Consider the following 20381-nt stretch of genomic DNA (forward strand, 5'->3'; position numbering starts at 1 on the left):
TAAACGAAATGTGCATTAATCTGCAGCTGATAACAGTTAGACAGATATTCCCTTGGCTCTGTAGAGTTTTTTTTCCCAACTACTGATTGGGAGCTTTTCACAGAATTAAATTCACATCGTACTTGACACGTTGAACAACTTACAGATGTACTTGTATTTTTAGACAATTCACAGTGCAGCACAAAAGTCTTAGATACGGCAGATGTAATATTCTGATTGTTATTAAAAATCATTCTGCTGCAGAGAATGCCTGCAGACAGAGTTAGCCATAAAGAATCATCTTCAGTGAAAAACAGAGCGTGTAACAGATGGTCTGAGCCCCACAGGTTCCTCATCTTGACATCATAGACTCTGTCTGGACTTGCATGAAGAGACACCACTGAGAAAATAAGGAAAGTGTAAGTTTTCCAAAACTATTGGAACAACCTCCCAAGTACGTGGAAAAACTGTACAATGTACTGAGGAGAGCTGGTGTTTAAATGTCACAATAAGTATGGACACATCAAACTTAGTTAACTTTGTATTTTTTCCACTGAACTTTGTATAGTTCATGGATCAACTTTACTTTTAGGTTCCATAACCATTTCACAGTACTGTATAATCTCTGATTTCCAATTTCAATTCCATCAGATGTCAAAAAAAAAAAAAAAAATCAAATTATTTTTTTCATGTCGCTAATGTAATGTAATTCCGCATAGCAAAATGGATTGTGTTATGAAGTGGACTCGGGGTTGTGATGATCTTTTGTGAGAAGAAATTAAATTATTATTGAAGACATATTTTTTTAATCAATAGTCACACATTAGAAAAATAATGTGCCTTAATTAAACAATTCACTTCAACGATCTTGTGATGAAACACACCAACGTGCAGCCAAGTCAACTGCACACACTAGAAAAATGAACTGACGAAAACTCAACATTTTCAAGGAGAAATTAAGAAAAACCTCTGTGTCCATTAAAATAGCAGTGTCCACTTTACATTTGCCCTCCTCCCTCTTTTTTCTGTTTGGGCTTCTTCTTCTTCCTCTTCATTGGCTTGCCCTCAGACTGCGTCTTGCTCTTCTTGGGTGGGTTGGGCTGAGAAGCCGGCCCACCGTTGGCTGGTCGTTTCTGTTTTGTTTTCTTGTCATGCTTCTTTTTGACTTGTCCTTTGTCGGCTCCTGGTTTCTCTGCGGGGGCAGCTGCTGCTGGCTCTAAAACAGGCTTCATGCGCATTTTACGCTTTTTGGTGTCTGGTAGAAAACCTTTCTTCTTCTTGAAAAGTGGCTGTTGTTCAGGTTCCTTGTCAGACTTTGTCTTTTCAGCTTTGGATTTCCTGTGAACATGAAAATATTCAAGGTCAGCAAACTTTAAGGTACAAAAAAGAAGTTAAAAAAGAAAAGGAAAGAAAGATCTTGTCTTGAGGCAAAGTCCAGGATGAACTCATCAATCAGGGGCATCACCTTGTGTCAATTCATACATCAATACTGAAAAGTTATCCATTAACTAATAAAGATAGTCAGGTGTCAATTAAAAGCCTTTTAATTGTACTGAATAGTTTTAACAGAACACAATTATCTGCTGAACTGAATGGTGATTTTAAATGGAGAAAGGAAGACAAATATTTATACTACATCAAACCATCCAAACCCGAATCATGAAAGACGATGAACTTCAGTTTGCTGTGTTGAAAAGAATATAATATCTCTGAGTTTCTTCCACTCAGCGATGGAAGGGGCTGCTTGTCTTTGTTGGTGGGATGTCAGATCTTGTTCAGCTCCCACAGGTTTTAAATCTCTCCCCCGCTCTGTCACAGACTGAGGAAGCAGTTACCTTTTAGCTTTACCCAAATGATGCTACTTTGAACCCTCAGTTAAATGGCCTTATTCATCATATTTCTGTAGAAATTAGTTGCCTAACACTAAACACACAAAGAATGAAAAAAGAAATAAAGAACAACAACAATGATAAATAACACAAATACAAAAGCCACAACTGATAACAGCTTGAAATTTTTAGGCCAGCCTAATTTTGGAAATGCATAAAAAAAAACCCCTTCCTCACTTCACTTCAATGCTGCTACTAAACTGCTTTAGTAGGAAAATAATGCTGTAAAAGAAGGACCGAGCCAATTTTGTTGTCTGATGGCGCTTCAACACAGGGCTGTGCACTGGCCAATCAAATACGTGCAAGCAAATGTACCAGTTGGTTGCATGTTATTGGGCACAGCCGGGAGCATTGTGCTACTTCTACTGTTTACCTCACAAACATTTCACTGGAGGTGATCAAATGGAGCAGGGACTTCAGAGCAGGCATACACTGACTCTCCTGCAACCTGAAACACTCAATTATGCTGAACTTTAAGCCTTCATAAAATATAAACAGGTGCATAATACAGAAAATAAGCCCCTGCACAGCTGTCATGAAGGATTAAATTAGCAACAGAGACATTAAGAGAGAGATGATATTTTCAGGCTGTAAATATGTTTACTTCTGCTGTAATGTTGTACCTTTTTACATAAGTGTATTTGGATTAACTCCCTTTTAGAGCTGCTTGGAATACAGTGGCGTTTTATCATTACCTGTAGCCTGGTGCTACAAAACGAAGAAACATCTGGCGTGCTTACTTGCTCTTAAACAGCTGCTTTACTATCAGCTGTCTGCAGTAATCTAATTTCTCCAGTATCACATAAAGGAGAATCTCTGCTTCCAGGAAACTTGATTTCCCCAACTAGATTTTTCAAAGAGGATGCTGACTTCTTGGCCACGTATGCACATAACGAGATTTCTCATTGGCTTTTTATATGTGAGCATGTGCAGGACAAAAGACTGTCGGAAAAGCATTACAGCAGCTGGATGAAACCAAGATCAATATCTCTGCATCTCTGGAGATGCATCCTTGCATTCAAGCTGATTTAATTCAGTCTGACTACAGCTGTGCCCTCTCCCTGCACCACCAGTGCAAACGCAACATAAAGGACATGAGCGCAGACTGTTTCTTATTTATTGTTTTTGTGACCACTTTAACTCACATGACTCCAAAGTGTTTCATCACAGCCCAGTAGGTGTCCTCCAGCTTGCCGGTCTTCTTGAAGCTGATTACGCTGGTCAAGGCCAGCAGGATGTTTTGAAGTGGCTCCAGGTCCACAGACAGCTTCTACACAGCGGAGAGGAGAGGAACCAGGGACAGAGATTGAAAATCTAGACTGAATCCACAACAAAAGCTCCTTTTCATAGTATCTCATCCGACCAACCTGCTGGTGAACATGCTTGACCAGGAACTGGCAGAGCTCCAGCACTTTCAGCACCTTCTCTTTCACCACCTTACTCTCAGTTTGTCTGATCTGCTGAAGGCTCTGAGGGGAAAAAAAAAAAAAAAGACAGCATTGTTAGACTTTCTCCTTCTGTCCTTGTATCCTTGTTGTTCTCCACATTATCATTACTATTATAAGGCCATCTATGGAAAAAATAAATAAATAAATAAATAAAAAGAAGTCTGGCTTCAAAGGTGTTTAGTATTATTGCCCATCTAGGAACTGCTCATGTCCATTAATCTCTGTGTATTATAGAATTGTCATATTTCTATTTAGGCCTGTTTGTAATGTGTGTTAATTGAATTTCCTGTAAGCGTGTTTGTGTCCTGAGCTGGACTTAAAGGTTACGATTACACGGTCAGCGTAATTACAATGCTAAACAGCTCTTTAATGTGACAGCTGTGGTTGGCCATTTCTGATGAGGGCTGACCCAATTCTGGTGAGCAAATGTTTCCAAAAATGAACTTGATAAAGCTTTTCTAAAGACATTTTTCTACTGCTGGTGCTGATTTAACACAAACTGCAGTGTAGTTAGAAACAGCTATTAGGATGTTTTTAGTATGTATTAAAGTATGGTATTGTTATCAGTTATAATTGATCCCATAAAGATATATTTTATAATATTACAACTGATTTACTGTGTTTACACTGATGGGTTTCAGTATAACAGAAGTTATACTGAATGATTAATGCACTCACAAACACACAGTCTTACAAGTTACATAATGGATCTCATAGTGAAGTCAAGCAGCAGTAATTTTGAATTATTCTATGTGCAAAACTGTCTTCATTAAACGTTTAACAAAACTGAAGGAGAGCAGCTCAGAGATGAGGACTGACATTACACTTGACAAACATTTAGCTATGGTGCACAAAAACACAAAACAAAAACCAAACAAAAAAAAAAACACTATGGAGGAGGAAACATGTTTGGTGCCTGGGAGGAGAAAGACAAGGAGCAGAGTAAAGAAGTGGTTTGGTGAAAAATTGCAGAAGCATGTAATTATGCTTGCCTTTACCCTCAGACGTCTCAAGGACGCACAGAGGACAGGGAGTGCAGTATTGGCTTCAATTATCATCTATCACAGCTCCATGCAATCTCATTAACTTTGAGAACAATATAATTAAAATCTGCGCAACCCTAAAGGATGTTGGTGTATAGAGGCCTCCACTCGTGGTGAAAAATGTTCATGTCGTTACAGCCTCGTGCATTACATCCATCTTACACGTGGAAATATGGCTATTAATTAGTTTCATCACAAAATTCACAGACATATCGGGGAACTGGACAGGACTGGCATTGGGCCAGTGTTTCCACTACAGCTGGACTGTGAAACCCCTCGTTCAATAAAAGTGTGCCCTAAGCTGTTTAGCATTCCATCTATAAGCCGCTGTAAAATTCACGAATGCGTGAAAGAAATCCGGGCTCACGCTGGGTGTGAACCCTGTGATGAGTCCCTCGACTGTGATACAGAGCTGTGCTCACCTCTGCCAGCTGACATGTGATCTTCACACAGAGCTCTGTCCGCCGAGCGCCGTTAAGCAGCTGCTGAACCTCCCGGCTCTGCATCGCCCGCAACACCAACACACAGGCTTGGCCCTAAACACACACACACACAACACAGCAATGTTTATCAACAGGAAGTCTGACATGCCAAGGAAATAAACAGCAAAAGAAGAATTTTCTTAAAATACAGAGGCATTGGAATCGGTAGAGGAGATTCGGGGAAAAATTTTGGCAAAGTTGATTCTACCACCACCAAAAAAAAAAAAAAAAAAAAAAAGGTTGTCAAAATATGTTTTTAAAAATCAAAAGTCTGGTAATGTTCTGCAATTTTTGTTTTGTCAGTGAATTGTTGGGTCTGTAAAAACATCCCGACAAATACCTTCAAAAAGCAGGTTTATAGACGTGATTCAGTGATCCAACACGAACAAAAACAACATGGTTTTATTTGAGATGTAACTCTGGAGAACTGTGTTGTAATGTTTCATTTAATCTTGTGTGCCTTTGACATTAAAAGGTCTGTCTAAAATAATAACCATAAATCTTCATTGCTGGTGGCTTCTCTGCCAAACCTGCCGTACATTCACAGACAATCAATAAATTGTGTTTTACTTTGACCACGGTTTTCCTGAAGTTGTTTACCAGCCTGACCTTCAGTAGAAGAGTCAAAACCTTTACCTGCTGATGTTCTCTGACCCCGGATGTGATGTGCTGCACAGTTGTATCCAGCAGATTCACACACAAAACCTGAAAAATAACATACAAGCTGTATTAGCGATCTTCTATCTGCGTGTTCTGAACTAACTTTTGTTTTCTGACTGAGACGCATCTCTGTACTCACAGGGAATCTGCAAAACAAGTCTGTGAACATCTGTGCAGTCAAAGGGCTCTTCCTCCTGCTCATGAAGGAGGTCAGAGCTTCTCTGAAGATGGTGGAGACTCGATCCACATCCACATTCCCCATGAACCTCAACTGCACACAAACACCATAAAAGATCAGACAATCCATTATCAGGGATCAGACAAATGGAGGCATCAGCATAAAAGACAGCTTAATCAGAACTTCCTAAAGAAGAACAGAAGACATTTTGACTAAAGATAATGAGGAAAGCAGATGGGCAAAAAAAAGAAAAAAAAAAAAGAAATGAATAATGCTTAAATTCAATTGTACTGAGTTGGAACAGTTGGTGTAAATGTAACAAAGTGTCATAAAAATAAACTTAGTTGTAATTTAATGTTGCTTTTCCTATGGTGATGAATCAAAATGTCATCAGGGATGGATACAAAAACATTAGTTTTCCATTGACTTCCATTGAATCTGGGTGAAAAAAAAAGCAACCTGTCACACTGAGTACATTTCCCTTTGTTTTACTGAACTAAAAATATCTGAAGACAGATCCACACACCAGACTCTTTATGAGCTTTCTCTCATTTGGAGAATTTATATGAACAGAAATAAAAAGCCTCCAATTAACAATCATTTTGAGCGAAAAGTGAGAAATTTGGAAACAGGGAATTAGAAAAAGCATAAAGATGTTCAGTTTACTATTCAACACAATGATGAAAAAAGGCACATATATAATGAGCCGGAAAAAATGTAATATTCAAAACACCTTTCTGCTATCAAGTCAAAGATTAATAAACTAATCATTCCACCTCCAGTATATACACAAAAAAAAGGAAAATAAGAAATCTGTGTGAGAAAGTCTTCTGATTGTGATGGTGGGTGGAAACAAAGATGATGAATCAGTTTGGGATAAACCTACGTCACTGGCTGTCTTTTCGGCAGACTGCTCCTCTTTGGTCTCAGTGGGAGCTCCTCGCAGCACCTTCACCACATACAGAGACGCACTGCAAAGAACGTACTACATAAGAAAAACACCCACAGCACAATTTATCGACTGTTCACAACAGCTCAGTCTTGAAACAATAAGTTGTACCTGAAGTAATAGAGACAAACTGAAGAGTCGGACAGCTTCTGAGTTTTGGTCATCAGTTTGTCCAGCAGGCCATGAAGCTCCTCCTGTCTGTCCCCAACAGTCTTGCAGTAAACCTTAGACCGACACAGCTGGTTCCTGAGAAACACAATAAGCAAACAAGAAACACTCTGTCACTAAAAGTAAAAATCTGGAAATAGCGAAAATCAAACCTAAAGACTAAGATGCTCTAATTGGTTTCTAAACGTGACAACAAAATATACAGCAAATTCATTTTAGGTTTTATTTGTTTGCAAAGACAAGTGGGGACCGGACTCTGCAGGTATCACATAGGACATGGACACAGGATGTGTTCAGGTTTTCATTTTGGCAAGCGGCAGCTAAGAATAACTACAGTTGTTCCCAACCACCGCAGCGGAAAGAGAAGTTGAACTGAGGTTTATTAAATGGCCAGGTGTGTGTTATTGCTTGATGAACACGTTTTGAATCACCTCAGTCTGCAGCTGAAGTGCGTTACCTGAAAATGTCTGCAGCTCGGCGAAGGAAATCCTGCTCCTGCTGGTTGCTCTCGGAGCTCATTCCTCTGTCAATGATTCCGAGCAGCGGCTCTACCAAACCCAACACAAGAGGACTGCCAGCCTGTCGGGCCACGAAGACCTCGATGAGGTCCAACACCTACAGCAGCCCAACATACAGGCCGAGGGTCAGATATTTATTCATTTTGAGAGTGTTTGTGTGTTCCTTACAAGAGCACAGACTGACCTTGATCTTAAAGTCTCGCACCAGATTCTTCTCTTTCTGTAGTTTGGTCTTCTCGTCCTTCTTGGCCTGGGTCTTTTTCTTCTGCTCTGAGAACAGCGCTGCCAAACTCTTATCCAGCTCCATCATGGCATCATCATCCAGATCTTCATCACTGCTGCCATCCTGCTCAGTGGCCTGAACGTGCAAAAGAACACGTGGCTGTAACCAGGATGTCTAACACAATATTTGAGTGCATTTCTGCTGTAGACCAGGTTGTGGCCAGTCCACTGTTGTCTCCTCTACAAAAGCAACAAGGACATAACTAAGAGGACCAGCTCGATTGAGATTTCTTTGAGCTTACGATTCACTGTACTGCCCCCATGTGGCCAGAAATATCGGTGACTGAAGATTTTAAGACGTCACAGCTGAACACTCACCAGAGCATTCTGCTGCTGCAACACCTTCATCAGCTCCAAACGAAAATTTTGGTCCACCTCTCCTTCCATCTCCTCTGCTGCCTCCTCTTCCTCATCATCATCTTCCTCCATCGCTTCATCATTTTCATCCTTGTCAGAGTCATCCTCTTCGTCTGATGTGTCCTCCTGGCAGAGTCATGATCAAATGTGTTAGGACCTAACATCAGGTGTTACTTTTAAAACACTAAGGGAGTCTAATCTGGAAAAATCTAACTTACAATGTGACACAAAATCTGATGAAAAAAAGTTGTGACTAAGACGAGAACTGACCTCCATTTCCTCATCATCATCATCCTCTTCCTTTGATTTCTTCTTGTGGGCTGTGTTGGAGTTATCGTCAGTGACGAACAAGGCACTGTCTTCATCATTATTGTCTGAGTCCAGAACCTACAGAGGCCAAAAAACAAAACACACCATTGTTGCAGTTACTCACAGAGCAGCCATAGCAATCCACATGACTTTCAATAGGATCCCTTAAGGTCATTGTAAATAACAACCAAAATTTAGCAGTAACACTTATAGCAGTTGCTAAGAATAAAATATTTTTATTTAGTAAAACAACTGTTACTTTAAAGAAAAAAAATAAAATAAAATCAAAAAACAAGGGAGTTTCTAATGCCAGTCTAGTCAGCAGGATAACAGCCTTTTTATACAGAGGCCCTGGGCCTGACATGCACCACACTCTGCACACATGAAGCCATTACTGAGTACAACTGTTGCTCGACATGTCAGACAACTTCAGCTCTGTGTTGCTCTGCACTTGCCCCAGTTCAGATGTCAACAAAGGCACAAAAGGCTCCACTATAAATAAAGATTTTAACCATATAAATGCCAAAGCCTTGATATGTTTTTCCTCTGTGCCATAGAGCTCCACTTTTGCCCAGAATGACACCTTCCTGGAGCTCATTTTGAGTTAGTCCCACAGACACTGTCCTGCTACTGTAGATTAAACATTTGAGTAGAAAACGTGTATTAGAATCCAACAAATTCTCAGTCATCTCTGAGAACTGAAGAAACCTCTTGGATGAAAGGAAATACAACCAGGTCCAGTTGCCCGAGATTACACTTTACGCATGTACCCCTCTCTGAGTACACTTGCCGTCCCGTTCCCAGTGGCATGTTGACAATTTATGCAGATTTGTAGAGTGGTAGTCACAGAGATTGAATCTAGTTTCTGTATACACAAAGTCAACAAATCATAGCCAATTAAAATATATCAGTTATTGGTTATAACTTTTATCAGATGACTAAAACTCCATACTCATATCACACCAACTTAACCATTTCTCTGACAGAGAGACGGCCTCCTTTGTCTGAGTAAAGTCACAGGACGTGACTGACCTGTCCTGACCTGTCCTGACCTGACCTGAAAACTGAAGCCGGTGGACTTTATGGCTGGTCAAGAATCTCGCGCCTCTTTGGCCAACTGATTTAAGTTAATCGCACCTACCTGTAAAAACAGCTTTTTAAACATCATTGAGAAAATGGGAAAATTAGCTATTCTTGTCCAAATGATGATGAATGACCTTGTACAGGTTACTTACGTCTAAGATGGTATTGAGGGCTGTTGCAGTAACGTGGGGGCAGATGGATGAGAAGACGGTTTTGCAGACCTGCCTGATGTGTCGGCTTGGCTGTGACAGCAGGGACAACAAAATGTCCACCATCACCTCCACCCAGTCAGGTTCCTCCCCCAGATCTGTGGCTGGATCAGGGAAAACTCAGCTTAAAACAACACTAATGCAAATCTCTCTCCACTTAGCTGCATTGGAACAAGTTGTAAGTACAAATAACATATTGTTTAACAACTTATCTATTGTGTGAACAGCATTTGAAGCCTCACCTTCTTTCTTTTTCTTCTTCTTGGATTTCTTCTCCTCGGCCTTGTCCATACAGCTCTGCAGGTCTTTCATTAAGTCCAGCAGCTCCTCAGGTGCCTTTAGAGGAAATATAATTATGTGTATTCTGAGTCAAGAGGACTGAAAATGAAAACATAAAATTGAAGAACAAGCAAGCTGCAATGATCCAAACAGGTGAAGAGTACTCCTGCATCATCGCATTTAAATGTTCACCTTGAAAAGGTGCATGCCAACCAAAAGGAAGAGCTGCTGGAACGCGCCACTTTCTGCTGATTGGCCTTTCTTTGATTTCTTCTTCAGGTTTGCCACTGACTCCAGCATGCTGGTAGAGCAAATGTAGGAAGAAATATCAAGCAAATCCCTTCTTTGCTTGGTTGCAAACATTTAATCAATTGGCAGATTATAGACATCAAATTGAGCTACATTAATGAAGTTGCTGTGGTGAGATGAGATTAATTGAATTGTCTTCAGTGGGGAAATTTGTCTTGTCAGGAACGATGCCTAAAAGAACTGAGGTGCATCATGCTATCTTGATTCTGCCCTGCTGTGGGATCAGAGAACATGTCACTCTGAGGAGATTTTCTTGTCCTACCTGTCCCAGGCCTGTCTCTGCTCAGGGCTGAAGGGCTGGCTGCTGTGGATGCTTTTTGGCTGGTTAAGTAGAACTTGGGCATACTGGACCAGATGGTAGATCCACATGGTGCCATCCGCTGTCACACCCAGTGTCCGCTTTTGGTTGGCCACCGCGCCCTCGGCTGAGTGCTCAGCAAGGGGCAGGTGGTGCATGGACATGAGGAGTCTGGATGGTGAAGACAGAGGAATTAATAGAGGATGAACAGATTGAGCAACCTTGTAGTCCGTGGACAAAAGAGCGCTCTGCTCTGACTGTGACGTCACATTTAGCTGACTTAGCTTTTTCCAAAGATATGAAAAGTCACTGGAACACTTTCTTTGTGCTGTGAACACAAACAGCCCAAACACAGGATTTTTTAAACTAGATTAAGTTTCTGTTATTTTATCTTAAATTGAAAAGATTTCAAAATGACTGCACTGTTCAGGAAAGTGATACCACTGGACGATAGCAGGCATTTTCCCCGACCAATCAGCCTAAAACTGATGAATTGGGTGACAAATGTGACAGTTTCATCCTTGTTACAGGATGACAATCCTGCAACAACATGAAGAAGATGTTGTGCCAATGAAAAATGTTCTCTCTGTCTCCAGACTGCTATGGGAGAGTCTCAGTTTTCTTAATCAATACAATCTTTTTCTGATGGTTGCCTTCATCTCAGAGATTTATTTTCTTAAATTTTAAGAGAAAATTTTCTAAAGGAAATTATTGTGTCTCACCCAAAGAAAGAACTGACAAGCACTCCTCTGGTTCTGTCATCCAGTGGGAAAGAAAGTTTTCCCTCCGTCTCTGTGATGTTGGCTGAGGCCTTCTTGGCACTGAAGAAAGCGTGGAAAAAGACAAACCTGGAAAAGAGACAACGCAATGTCAAAGATGGCTTCAACTCCATCAAACACAAAGACCTTTGTATTACTATTGTAAGTAAGTCTCACCTGGCCAGATCCATGATGAGGTCCTCCTGCTTTTTTACATGGTGGTTGTCAACAATTGATGTGAGCCGAGCAACAATCCACTTCCTTAGGCGGAATATGGAGTTCTCCCTCCTGAGGAAGGAAAACCGGTCATTACAAGCTGCTACTATGCCTGTGACTTCCTGTTCAGGGTCTCCAGAGTAGGCAGGTAAAGAGCTGAGCCTCTGAGACAGATAAACATTTTACAGCAGACACAGGCACTCACTGCTTCTGTTCCCCTTGGTTGTCTTTCTGCTTGCGAGTGCTGAAGTCCAGCAGCTTGTCCAGCTGAGGCTGCAGGAACATGTTCTTCAGCCAGTCCACGTAGCTCTGCAGGACATCGGGCTGGAGGTGTTGCACTACTCTCCACACCGACGGCACCACGGGGTAACCCTGATTGGTCAGCGACGAGAAGCCCACCATCACTGCTAGCTGTCTGTCTGAGTCCTGACACCCTTGCAAGAAGTCCGACACGTAGACTTCCATCTCTGGAGCCAGTTTGAAGCGGTCTGGTTTCTGTGGGAAACCAGATAACTGAACTAAAAGTGTAAAAAAAAAATTGAAAAGCTACTGCTTATACTCCAGCAGACTGTCCCACTGACCTGAGCAGACACCACATGTTCACCATAGTGCATCATCACCTCTCCAGACAACACCTCCTTCAGCTGGGCTACAGACAGGTGAGGCAGGGAACTTCCCAGCAGACGGAAGCTCATGTAACTGGAAACAAAGAGGACAACACCAATGAAACATGTTAGTGTTATTAACTGGAACTAGACCTGGACAAAAAGAAAAACTATGAAAGACTGGATGGAAAATAGCAGAAATTTCAGCTCTGAATATAAAATGTCTGAACTCCTTGTCATTTCAGCCTTTGAACAGCTGTTTTTCTGTGAAGACTCACTGAGTTGGTCCAGGCGGCTCCTTCAACATGCCCTCAACGATGGCTTTTTTCCAGAAGAGCTGAAAGCTGTCTTCCTTCAGCGAGAGCTTCAGGAGGTCCAGGGCCACTGCAGGGAGGATGCGCTCCTTCTTCACTGAGCGGGCCGCAGTCTTTAACACATCTATCAACCTGCCACACAACAGCAAACATTGCATAGTTCTTAGACACAGCAGCCGTCCATTTCAGGTACTAATGAGCAGATGTAAAAAGGGAAACTAGTGGGTACTTCTTATATAATATTCACCAAAATACTATAAAGAATGAGGAAAACTCAAATTGAGGGATATAAATATAGAAAACTAATGTCTGTGCTAACGTCTATGTGACAGAACAGAAGCCAAAGGAGGCCAATCGCAGTGCTCTTACTTTGGGATGTTGTCATTGTTGATGATGGTCGACGAGCCCAGCAGCTTCTTGAGTTTCTTGGGTTTGAGAGTTTGTGGGAATCGCTGCAGTGCTACTAGCAACAGCTGCAGCTGCTCAGGAGTACTGAAGGCTGACGCCAGGTCAGTTTGCAGAGCGCCCAGCAGCACCTCTTCAAACACGTCCGCTGAGATCTGACAGCATATACAAACACATATGTAATTACACATGGCATGTAGGAAAAAAAGAGATGGATGCACGTGTGATGATTAAAGCCACATGGGTCTTGCATTATGGAATCACCTCATTGAGAATGTCCGTCATGGTTTTAGTCGGCAGGTCCTTCAGGTGTTGTCTGTGCTGGCTGAGGTTCTGGAGGACTTGCACACATCCCAACACCACCTGAGGTTCCTACAGACACACAAGAAAGAGGTAAGACACCACAACACACACCAACCATAAATGTATGAGAAGGGTGTATACTGACCATTTACTTCCCCTATTACATGATGGAATATCATCTTTTGATTGCATATCCTGGCAATCAGTATTATGTATTATTCAGACCCGTGTTTTCCTGACAGTGACAATGTCTTCTATTAAGTCTATTAAATGAATATTTACTAGGCATACCTGCCAACCACGCCAGGAAAATTAGGACACAAGGTCTCCACAAGAGAGTGTATATGGGTTCAAACACACTCACCCTCCCTTCTCCGGCAAAGACAAAGAGTTCAAACTTTTCTTTAAAAATGATGAATGAAGCTGACTACTCACTTTAGAGAGGCGGCTGGATTGATGAAGGGCGAGGACGCCAAACAAGTTTCCAAACATAGCATTTCTGACAAGTTTCTGAAAAACACAAGAAGATTTTTAGAGCCCTAATTTTTATTCCTGAGGCCATTTCTCTGCTGACAGAGGAAAAACACCAAACCCTCACCTTTTTCACTGTCTGCAAATTGTGCTTCTCTTTGATTCTGTCCAATATGCTCTGCAGAGAAATGTCCTCAAAGGCACTCAACACCTGAAACACAAAAGCATGTTAGGGTAAGACAACAGTTTTAATTATTTCCTGCTTGGTTCAAGTATCTTATAGTAGACACTGCCAAAAGTGATCACTGGTGGTTTGCTGGGCTTCCCCATGGCCAAAGCTCCAACCTAATTAGTTTCACAAACACTGGTCACCTCAGAAAACTTTTTTAAATGCCATATTTAATCTAAATTAAATCTAAATACATGTGACATACGCTGTAACATGTACTAAAAGCAACTTAGTGAAATTTGAAAATGCATGACCATGCATCACCAACTTATTAAAAACAAAAAACCCTTTTCTGGCTCCAAAAATGAGAGCACCACCATCTAACATGATTTTAAAGACATTTGACAGTTATTAGAAATCCAATAATAAAACATCAGTTTTATTTGAAAGTCCCCTCAAAACTTATTTCAGGCTTTCTTTAGTCTGGCCTACATTTAGGATCTCTCAACGTGCCATGTCATTATGGAACGAAAGGGTGAGCTAGTTATCGCTGTCTCCTCTCACCTGTCCCAGTGCCAGGCTGAATCCAGGTCTTGCAGCCTCTCGTGTGTGTGCCAGACCATCGACCAGCCTTTTAAAGGTGTATTCCAACTCATCCTCCTGTAACACACAGACAGAATCATGCCATGACTCACAGCAAGTTTATCATAATGTTAGAGACTGAACACATTTGGTTGAATAGAATTTTGAAGAGCCAACAGTCTTCATGGTTCACATGATTAATTCCTTCTAATAAGGTTGGATAATCGCCAATGTCCCCCAAAACCCAAAGCTGTCTCTATTTAGTGCTGGATAATAAGATCAAATAACTCTCCATATATCTATCTTACTATATATCTGACAGTTTTTATTCCCTGAAGCACAGCATCATTGTGTTTCCTCTGTTAAAACCAGTTTTCTGTCATGGACAACTAGGAAAACATTAAATATTCACTCTCATGTGCCTGATGGAACAACTGTACTTTACATTTATGACAGCTGCATTTACTTGTTACTTTACATAAAAAAAAATGATAGAGAGCATCTGAACCAGCCCGTATATCCAAGTTCCCTAAAGAAAATAATTCAATAACAAACTTACACAAGGCTGACTCACTGTGAATACTAAGAGCTCTTCTGACGAACTTCTACTGAAGGAAACGTTTCAGAGCAGTGATTGTACCTGTAGTCTATAATTTAAAGAAGTTTAGTATTTAAATCTGCATCTCCAGCTCCTGTCCCAGAGCCGGACATGTGCAGCTGGACCATGCTGAGGTTACACTCAGTCGTCCGCCTCACCTTGTTGCTGGTTTTCAGGTACTGGATCAGGTTTTCCACAGCCTTCAGCCGGACCTCCTGCTCGGGTTTGGCAATGTCCCAGAAGAAGTCCAGGAAGATCCGGTTCTGCTGCAGGACGCCAGCGGGCCGAACCGGCTCTGAGGATTTGGCCGACAGTTCCACCATCTCTACAGACATCTCCTCCGAGCTGCGCCGCTAACTGTGCGGCTAACTGTGCATGCTGCTGCGGCAGGAAAACGTGTCTCCCTGCGCACATACTGCTTCCGGTTCAACACCTCAGCCCCGCCCCCTTTCTCCAAATACAACAAAAACTTTATTGAGAAAAACAAGTAACTGTTAAGTAACCCTTATGATAGTATATTTCATTACCAAATGTTAAGAGAGCAAAACTACAATAACTTAAATTCACCAAAAAAAAATCACAAGCAGCCATTTTTTATAATTAAATAATATTTTGGAATAATCCAAAATTGAGTTGTCAAAGTTTTCTGGCTTCAGCTTCTAAACTGAATATATTCTGATTCCAATAGACTTCCATGGTAGCAAACTGAATGTCTTGGAGATGTTACATTGGCTTTACTTTGTGCAATTTAAGAGTAAAGCTACAAAGAAGCATCTTTCCTGACTGCCATGTTTTAAAGTGCTTGAAAAAAAAAAAAAAAAAAAAAAAAAATCAAACTGAATTTTTGTGAAATATCCGCTCTATTCGCATTTAAGACATGAAAAAAGTATTTCAAGAATAATTTTGATCACTACTTTTTCCCCACCCAGAAAAAGGTTAAAAGAACACAAATTCAAATTACAAAATTATATTTGAGATTTTAACTGCTGAGCACATATCATCTCCTAATTGACAAAAAAATTCCTCTAGCATGCGTGTAAATATACAAATATACACGATTATACATAAAACGTTTAAAGTGAGACTTTTGAGTGGATGGGGGCTTACACTTGCAGAAGGAACATATACCACAAAAAAGTAAGTAAGATAAACACCAGAAGTCAAAAATTTTATTTTTCCATAAAAAGATAGATTTATTAAAACCGCATGCCAATTCATTAACTCCCAACCAGATCATTTAGTGTGTGGGGGAGAGTTGAGGTTACAAAGAAAGAGCAGTCAGTCTGACATTTTCACAATTCAGGTGGGGTTTCTTAGAGATCCTTCAATTAGCAGGAGCAGCCAGCACAGTGTCCAGGGCACTCTGAGCTTCCTTTATCTGCTGCTGTAATCTCTGCTTCATGGCTTCATTCTGGGCTTTCTTCAGCATGTCCTGCATGTCTTTGATCGCTGCCCTGTAGCCTGGGGCATTGTGAAACACTCGGATGGCCTTGTTGCCACTGCACACCAAGAAGCGCCCAGTATTATCAAACCTAAGGTCAGTGATTTCCTCGTTGTGGACGCCATGCATTTCTTCTTCCAGCTCACCGCTGGCAGCATTGTACATAGCTATGTTAGAGCCCTCACTGATGGCCACCACCCGGCCGTCTGGAGACATGGCCACCAGGCTACCTTCAGAAGACGCACATGGGACAGTCCTCAGGAGGTAGGGATCCTGCTGCTTTTTGTACTCTACATTCGTGTTCCACAGCTTCCATGTGCCGTCCTTGGATACTGTGGCCATTCTGATCAAACGACAGCAAAGTAAAGAAGTTTAGACTGCAATTTTAATGCTGTCAGCTTGAGCCACTTCTGTGGCTGTGTACTGAAATCAGAAAAAAAAAAAAAAAAAATCTTAGTTACCTGTGAGAGTCATTGGAAAAGGCAAATGCATGAACTCCTGCAGAGTGGCCCTTCAGGTCAAACGCTCTTGTCACCTCTTTAAACTCTCCTCCCTTCCCGAAGCAAACCTCCCACACTTTCACATCAGGAGTGAAGCCACATGATGCCACAAACCTGAGCAAAGACAAAGAGTCCACACATTCATCTCTTTGTGTTGTAGTAACATTTTACCTTGAAATACTATTTGCTACAACATACTGTCTCATAAAACTGTGCAGCAGGTGTTCAGACCATCATGTTGGGACTGATGAACCTGGGCTCAATTTCTTCCATAACACAGATTGAAAGATTTGTAAAAACTTTGCCTCCTGAGTTTACAACCTGATGTTCAATATTTTAGTAATTATGGAAGTTTTCAAACTTATGGATCAAGTTCTCAAACCAGCTTCAAATCCTTCCTGCAGTTTATCAGCCCTAACCCAAAACAATGTAAACACACTAAACTCAAATAATCCTATTTCAACAGACATTTTAACAACTAGTATGAAATTTCCCCCTCATTCCATTTTTTGAGCACTAAACAGACAACTCATTTTGACAGGAGTATTCTGATTCACAGACAAGAAAACATAAAAATGTGAAGCTCATTATCTAGGTACTGTAAATCTGAGACAGACAATCTTTCAAATGGAAGGTGTGCAGTAAAGCGGAGGGGGTGGGACTGACCTGCCACATGGAGAGATAGCAGCATAAGAATTGGTCATCTGGTTAGTGTTGATAGAGGCCAGTACCTCTCCTTTCAAGTCCCAGATGTGGATGCTGGTGTCAGTGGAGGCACTCATGATGAACTTGCCTGCAGAGAGGAAGCTGAATTAGGACTACATGTAGACTGCTGACAAAGCAGAAGACCAGAAAAATCTAATATCAGCTAAATTAATTTCCAAAGCACAAACTGATTTAAAGACATTTTCTCATTTAGCAGTAATTTTGCTCATATGAAATATCAAGATCTTGCTACTCATTGCTGAATGTTCACATACAAGAACAAAAGCTACAAGAACTGTACAGACAAAAAAAATTGGGCTTCCTCATTGCAACAGCCAGGTGATAGGAAAAAAAAAATATTATGTCGCAATGCATCCACATTCTTAATGACTCCATATTAGAAAAAAAAAAAAGTTGGTTTCTATAGTGAACACTGAATATTTGTAATATTTTATATATTTGCTGTGAGTTAATGTGTACTGTATGTTCTTTAACACACAGTCCAAAATATTGTACATTTTTGCCAATACCATATTACTAAAATGAGGTTGATCCTGTACCTGTCTCTGCAATTCCAATGTTAAGGATGGGGGCCTTGTGTTTCTGTGGGAAGTCCTCAGCAGCAGCTTTGAAGGTTGAACTGCCATCATCCTTCTTGGTCATTTTAAAGACACGGATGGAATCTCCATTGGCCAACCAGGTGATAAACGCCCTGAAGTGAAAAGATGACAGTCAGGATAGAAAATGATTACATTCTCACAAACCTGTATCTAAACGTTACCTCCAGAAGAGATCAAGTGTGTTTGAAAGACGAAGGCAGAGCTTCGGCTGTGAGTTAATGAGTTAAAGACCTGGAGTCCGGGCTGAAGCGCACCAGTGTGGCATGATCCAGTTCCACATTGGCTCTCATATACTTGTGCTCCCGATCCAGGAAGTCTTTGGTGCTCCAGATCCGAATAGTACGGTCATCAGCGCAGGATGCCAGGTACTTCCCATTACTGCTGAAATCAAGGCACGTGATATTCCCACTATGGCCCTGTGACAAATACATACACGCTCAGAGAATAGCCTGTGAGACAAAACTTAAAGTAAAACATGATTTGTTCTTTTCTAAGATCCAAATCTTGAAATTTAGTTCACAACTACACCCAGTATTTTAATATATTTTTTACATTTACTTTTGATAGATGAAAGTGGAATAAATAGAAATTAGACCTTTCTGGATTTCTGAGATATTGACAGCTATGTCTCCCGACAAATAACAGCTCCATTGGCACTGAGAGGCCATTTCAGTATGTTTTACAGTGACAGTGTTTTTTCCAGTTTACCTTCAGTGAGGATGCCAGCAGCTGATGGCTGAAATTGTTCTGTGAAGCTTTATCCCTCCGGCCACGCTGCTTCTCCTGCTTCTGTTTCTGTTTCTTGGATGCGCCCTTGACGACAGGGCCCTCGGCTGAGAGACAAACAGAGAGATTGCAAAGATTGCGTTTTCATTCATGGTACTAAAATCATTCAATAATGAGATATGCTTTTTTTTTTTTTTTTTTTTTTAGCCCAGAGGAGTGATGTTTCACAAAAAAAACTAATGGCATTTTCTGTTGCTCTGCCAAACTACTGCTCATTTGTTATTTTACTGTTAAAGAAAGATAGCACAAGATGCCCTTTAAAAACTTGAACTAACTTCCTTCAAATTATCAAATTTATACCAAATATTGTATATATACTCATTATTTTCCTCCTTTTGCCGTATTTGACGTTCCCCTTCTTGTTCCTTGATGTCTTTGTATTTATTCATTTGCAGTTTTTACTAAATATATAAATTAGAGTCAATGACTGGACATAAGTCGGTCTGTTTCGTCAGTGTGGCTTCACTTGATTGGTCGGTGACAGCCGATCAAAAGTTGCTTCAGTTTATCATTAATCCGTTTGTGTGACCGATAAAGAAATAGCACAGACATAGATACAGATACAGGTACAGCACCACCATCTGTCCACCCTTCCTGAGAATGACTGCAGCCAAAGAAACGCGCCTGACAGTCGGACAGAGATGGTGAACAAGTCGGTGACTCACCGCCTCAGGAACTAGCTACAGTTAGGCTAACTGGTCAGACGGCTATTACCGACAAGCTCCGCCGCATGCTGCGTTTCATCCTTTATCTCCTCCTTCCGTCTGCCCACCGCCAATGCGACCAGAAGAACCAGTGCGCCCAGGATCACAGTCAGGACGGCCAGAGCAGATACGTCCATATCTAGATGTTTCTGCCACGTCCGTCGCTCCGCTAGCAGTCTCTACTCCGCACTGGCGCTCACCCCTCAGTAAGGACGGTCGCGATTGGCTGTCCTTAAAGTCGCTAGAAGTTGACGTCATCAAGTAAATTGCACAATTCATTCACATATTTATGCAGGTGTATTTGCATTAAAGTGTATAGCTTTATATAATAATCATAATGTACCGCAGAAGGAGATGAAAAGAAGAGGGACAATGACTGCAGCTGCTGTTCATTCAGAACAGTTAGTAAGAATGATTCGTGCTTTCAGGTCTCCAAGTCACCAACTAGACCTGAAAATATCTGTAGTTTTGTCGTTAGTCGCTTAAAAAATTCTTCGGTGGATCGAAAACTCGCTAAACAAAGCGATAGAAACCCCCAAGCTGGAAAGTGCTAGTGACCAACCGATTTCCTGGTAATGTGCTGTCACATCCTCTAAGGTACTTTTCAAAGTAAAAGCCCAGTTCCCACCTCCACACATTCAAAACATCATTCAGTGGTCGTTCAGTGAACGCAGCAATAAAAAGTTAAGTAATAAGGATTTTCAGCATAACGTTGTCTGATATGTTCAAATCTACCATTATGCCTGCCTTCCCTTTGCCTCACA

At 41.1% G+C, this 20381-nt stretch overlaps 2 protein-coding genes across 5 annotated transcripts; both read right to left on the reverse strand.

Annotated features, from left to right (window-relative positions):
- mybbp1a (MYB binding protein (P160) 1a) lies at positions 1–15237 on the reverse strand. Of its 2 annotated transcripts, none has more exons than XM_029519154.1 (27): positions 15020–15237; positions 14246–14341; positions 13640–13723; positions 13477–13551; positions 13003–13110; positions 12703–12893; positions 12298–12465; positions 11996–12113; positions 11620–11909; positions 11376–11486; positions 11163–11288; positions 10405–10611; positions 10026–10134; positions 9797–9890; positions 9498–9658; positions 8224–8340; positions 7915–8076; positions 7499–7672; positions 7254–7411; positions 6740–6874; positions 6591–6650; positions 5641–5767; positions 5478–5546; positions 4782–4895; positions 3236–3337; positions 3014–3138; positions 1–1317 (listed from the first exon to the last, which is right to left on the reverse strand). In XM_029519154.1, the coding sequence occupies exons 1-27, from the start codon at positions 15194–15196 to the stop codon at positions 978–980; spliced, it is 3798 nt and encodes a 1265-aa protein (XP_029375014.1). In that variant the 5' UTR covers positions 15197–15237; the 3' UTR covers positions 1–977. The 2 variants fall into 2 exon arrangements, with proteins under 2 accessions (XP_029375014.1, XP_029375013.1); XM_029519153.1 differs by having other exon boundaries at positions 3–1317; positions 5641–5772; positions 6566–6650; positions 7915–8079.
- Positions 15238–16010: 773 nt separating this feature from the next.
- tbl2 (transducin beta like 2) lies at positions 16011–20113 on the reverse strand. 3 transcript variants are annotated; one of them, XM_029519479.1, is made up of 8 exons: positions 19961–20113; positions 19628–19858; positions 18836–18960; positions 18359–18543; positions 18068–18219; positions 17469–17595; positions 16764–16916; positions 16011–16645 (listed from the first exon to the last, which is right to left on the reverse strand). In XM_029519479.1, the coding sequence occupies exons 2-8, from the start codon at positions 19752–19754 to the stop codon at positions 16186–16188; spliced, it is 1329 nt and encodes a 442-aa protein (XP_029375339.1). In that variant the 5' UTR covers positions 19755–19858; positions 19961–20113; the 3' UTR covers positions 16011–16185. The 3 variants fall into 3 exon arrangements, with proteins under 3 accessions (XP_029375339.1, XP_029375340.1, XP_029375341.1); XM_029519480.1 differs by having other exon boundaries at positions 19628–20113; XM_029519481.1 differs by lacking the exons at positions 18836–18960; positions 19628–19858; positions 19961–20113 and having other exon boundaries at positions 18382–18539.
- Between the last annotated feature and the right edge of the window lie 268 nt (positions 20114–20381).

This window comes from Echeneis naucrates, chromosome 14, assembly GCF_900963305.1.
Source record: "Echeneis naucrates chromosome 14, fEcheNa1.1, whole genome shotgun sequence".
In the NCBI taxonomy this organism is placed as follows: domain Eukaryota; kingdom Metazoa; phylum Chordata; class Actinopteri; order Carangiformes; family Echeneidae; genus Echeneis; species Echeneis naucrates.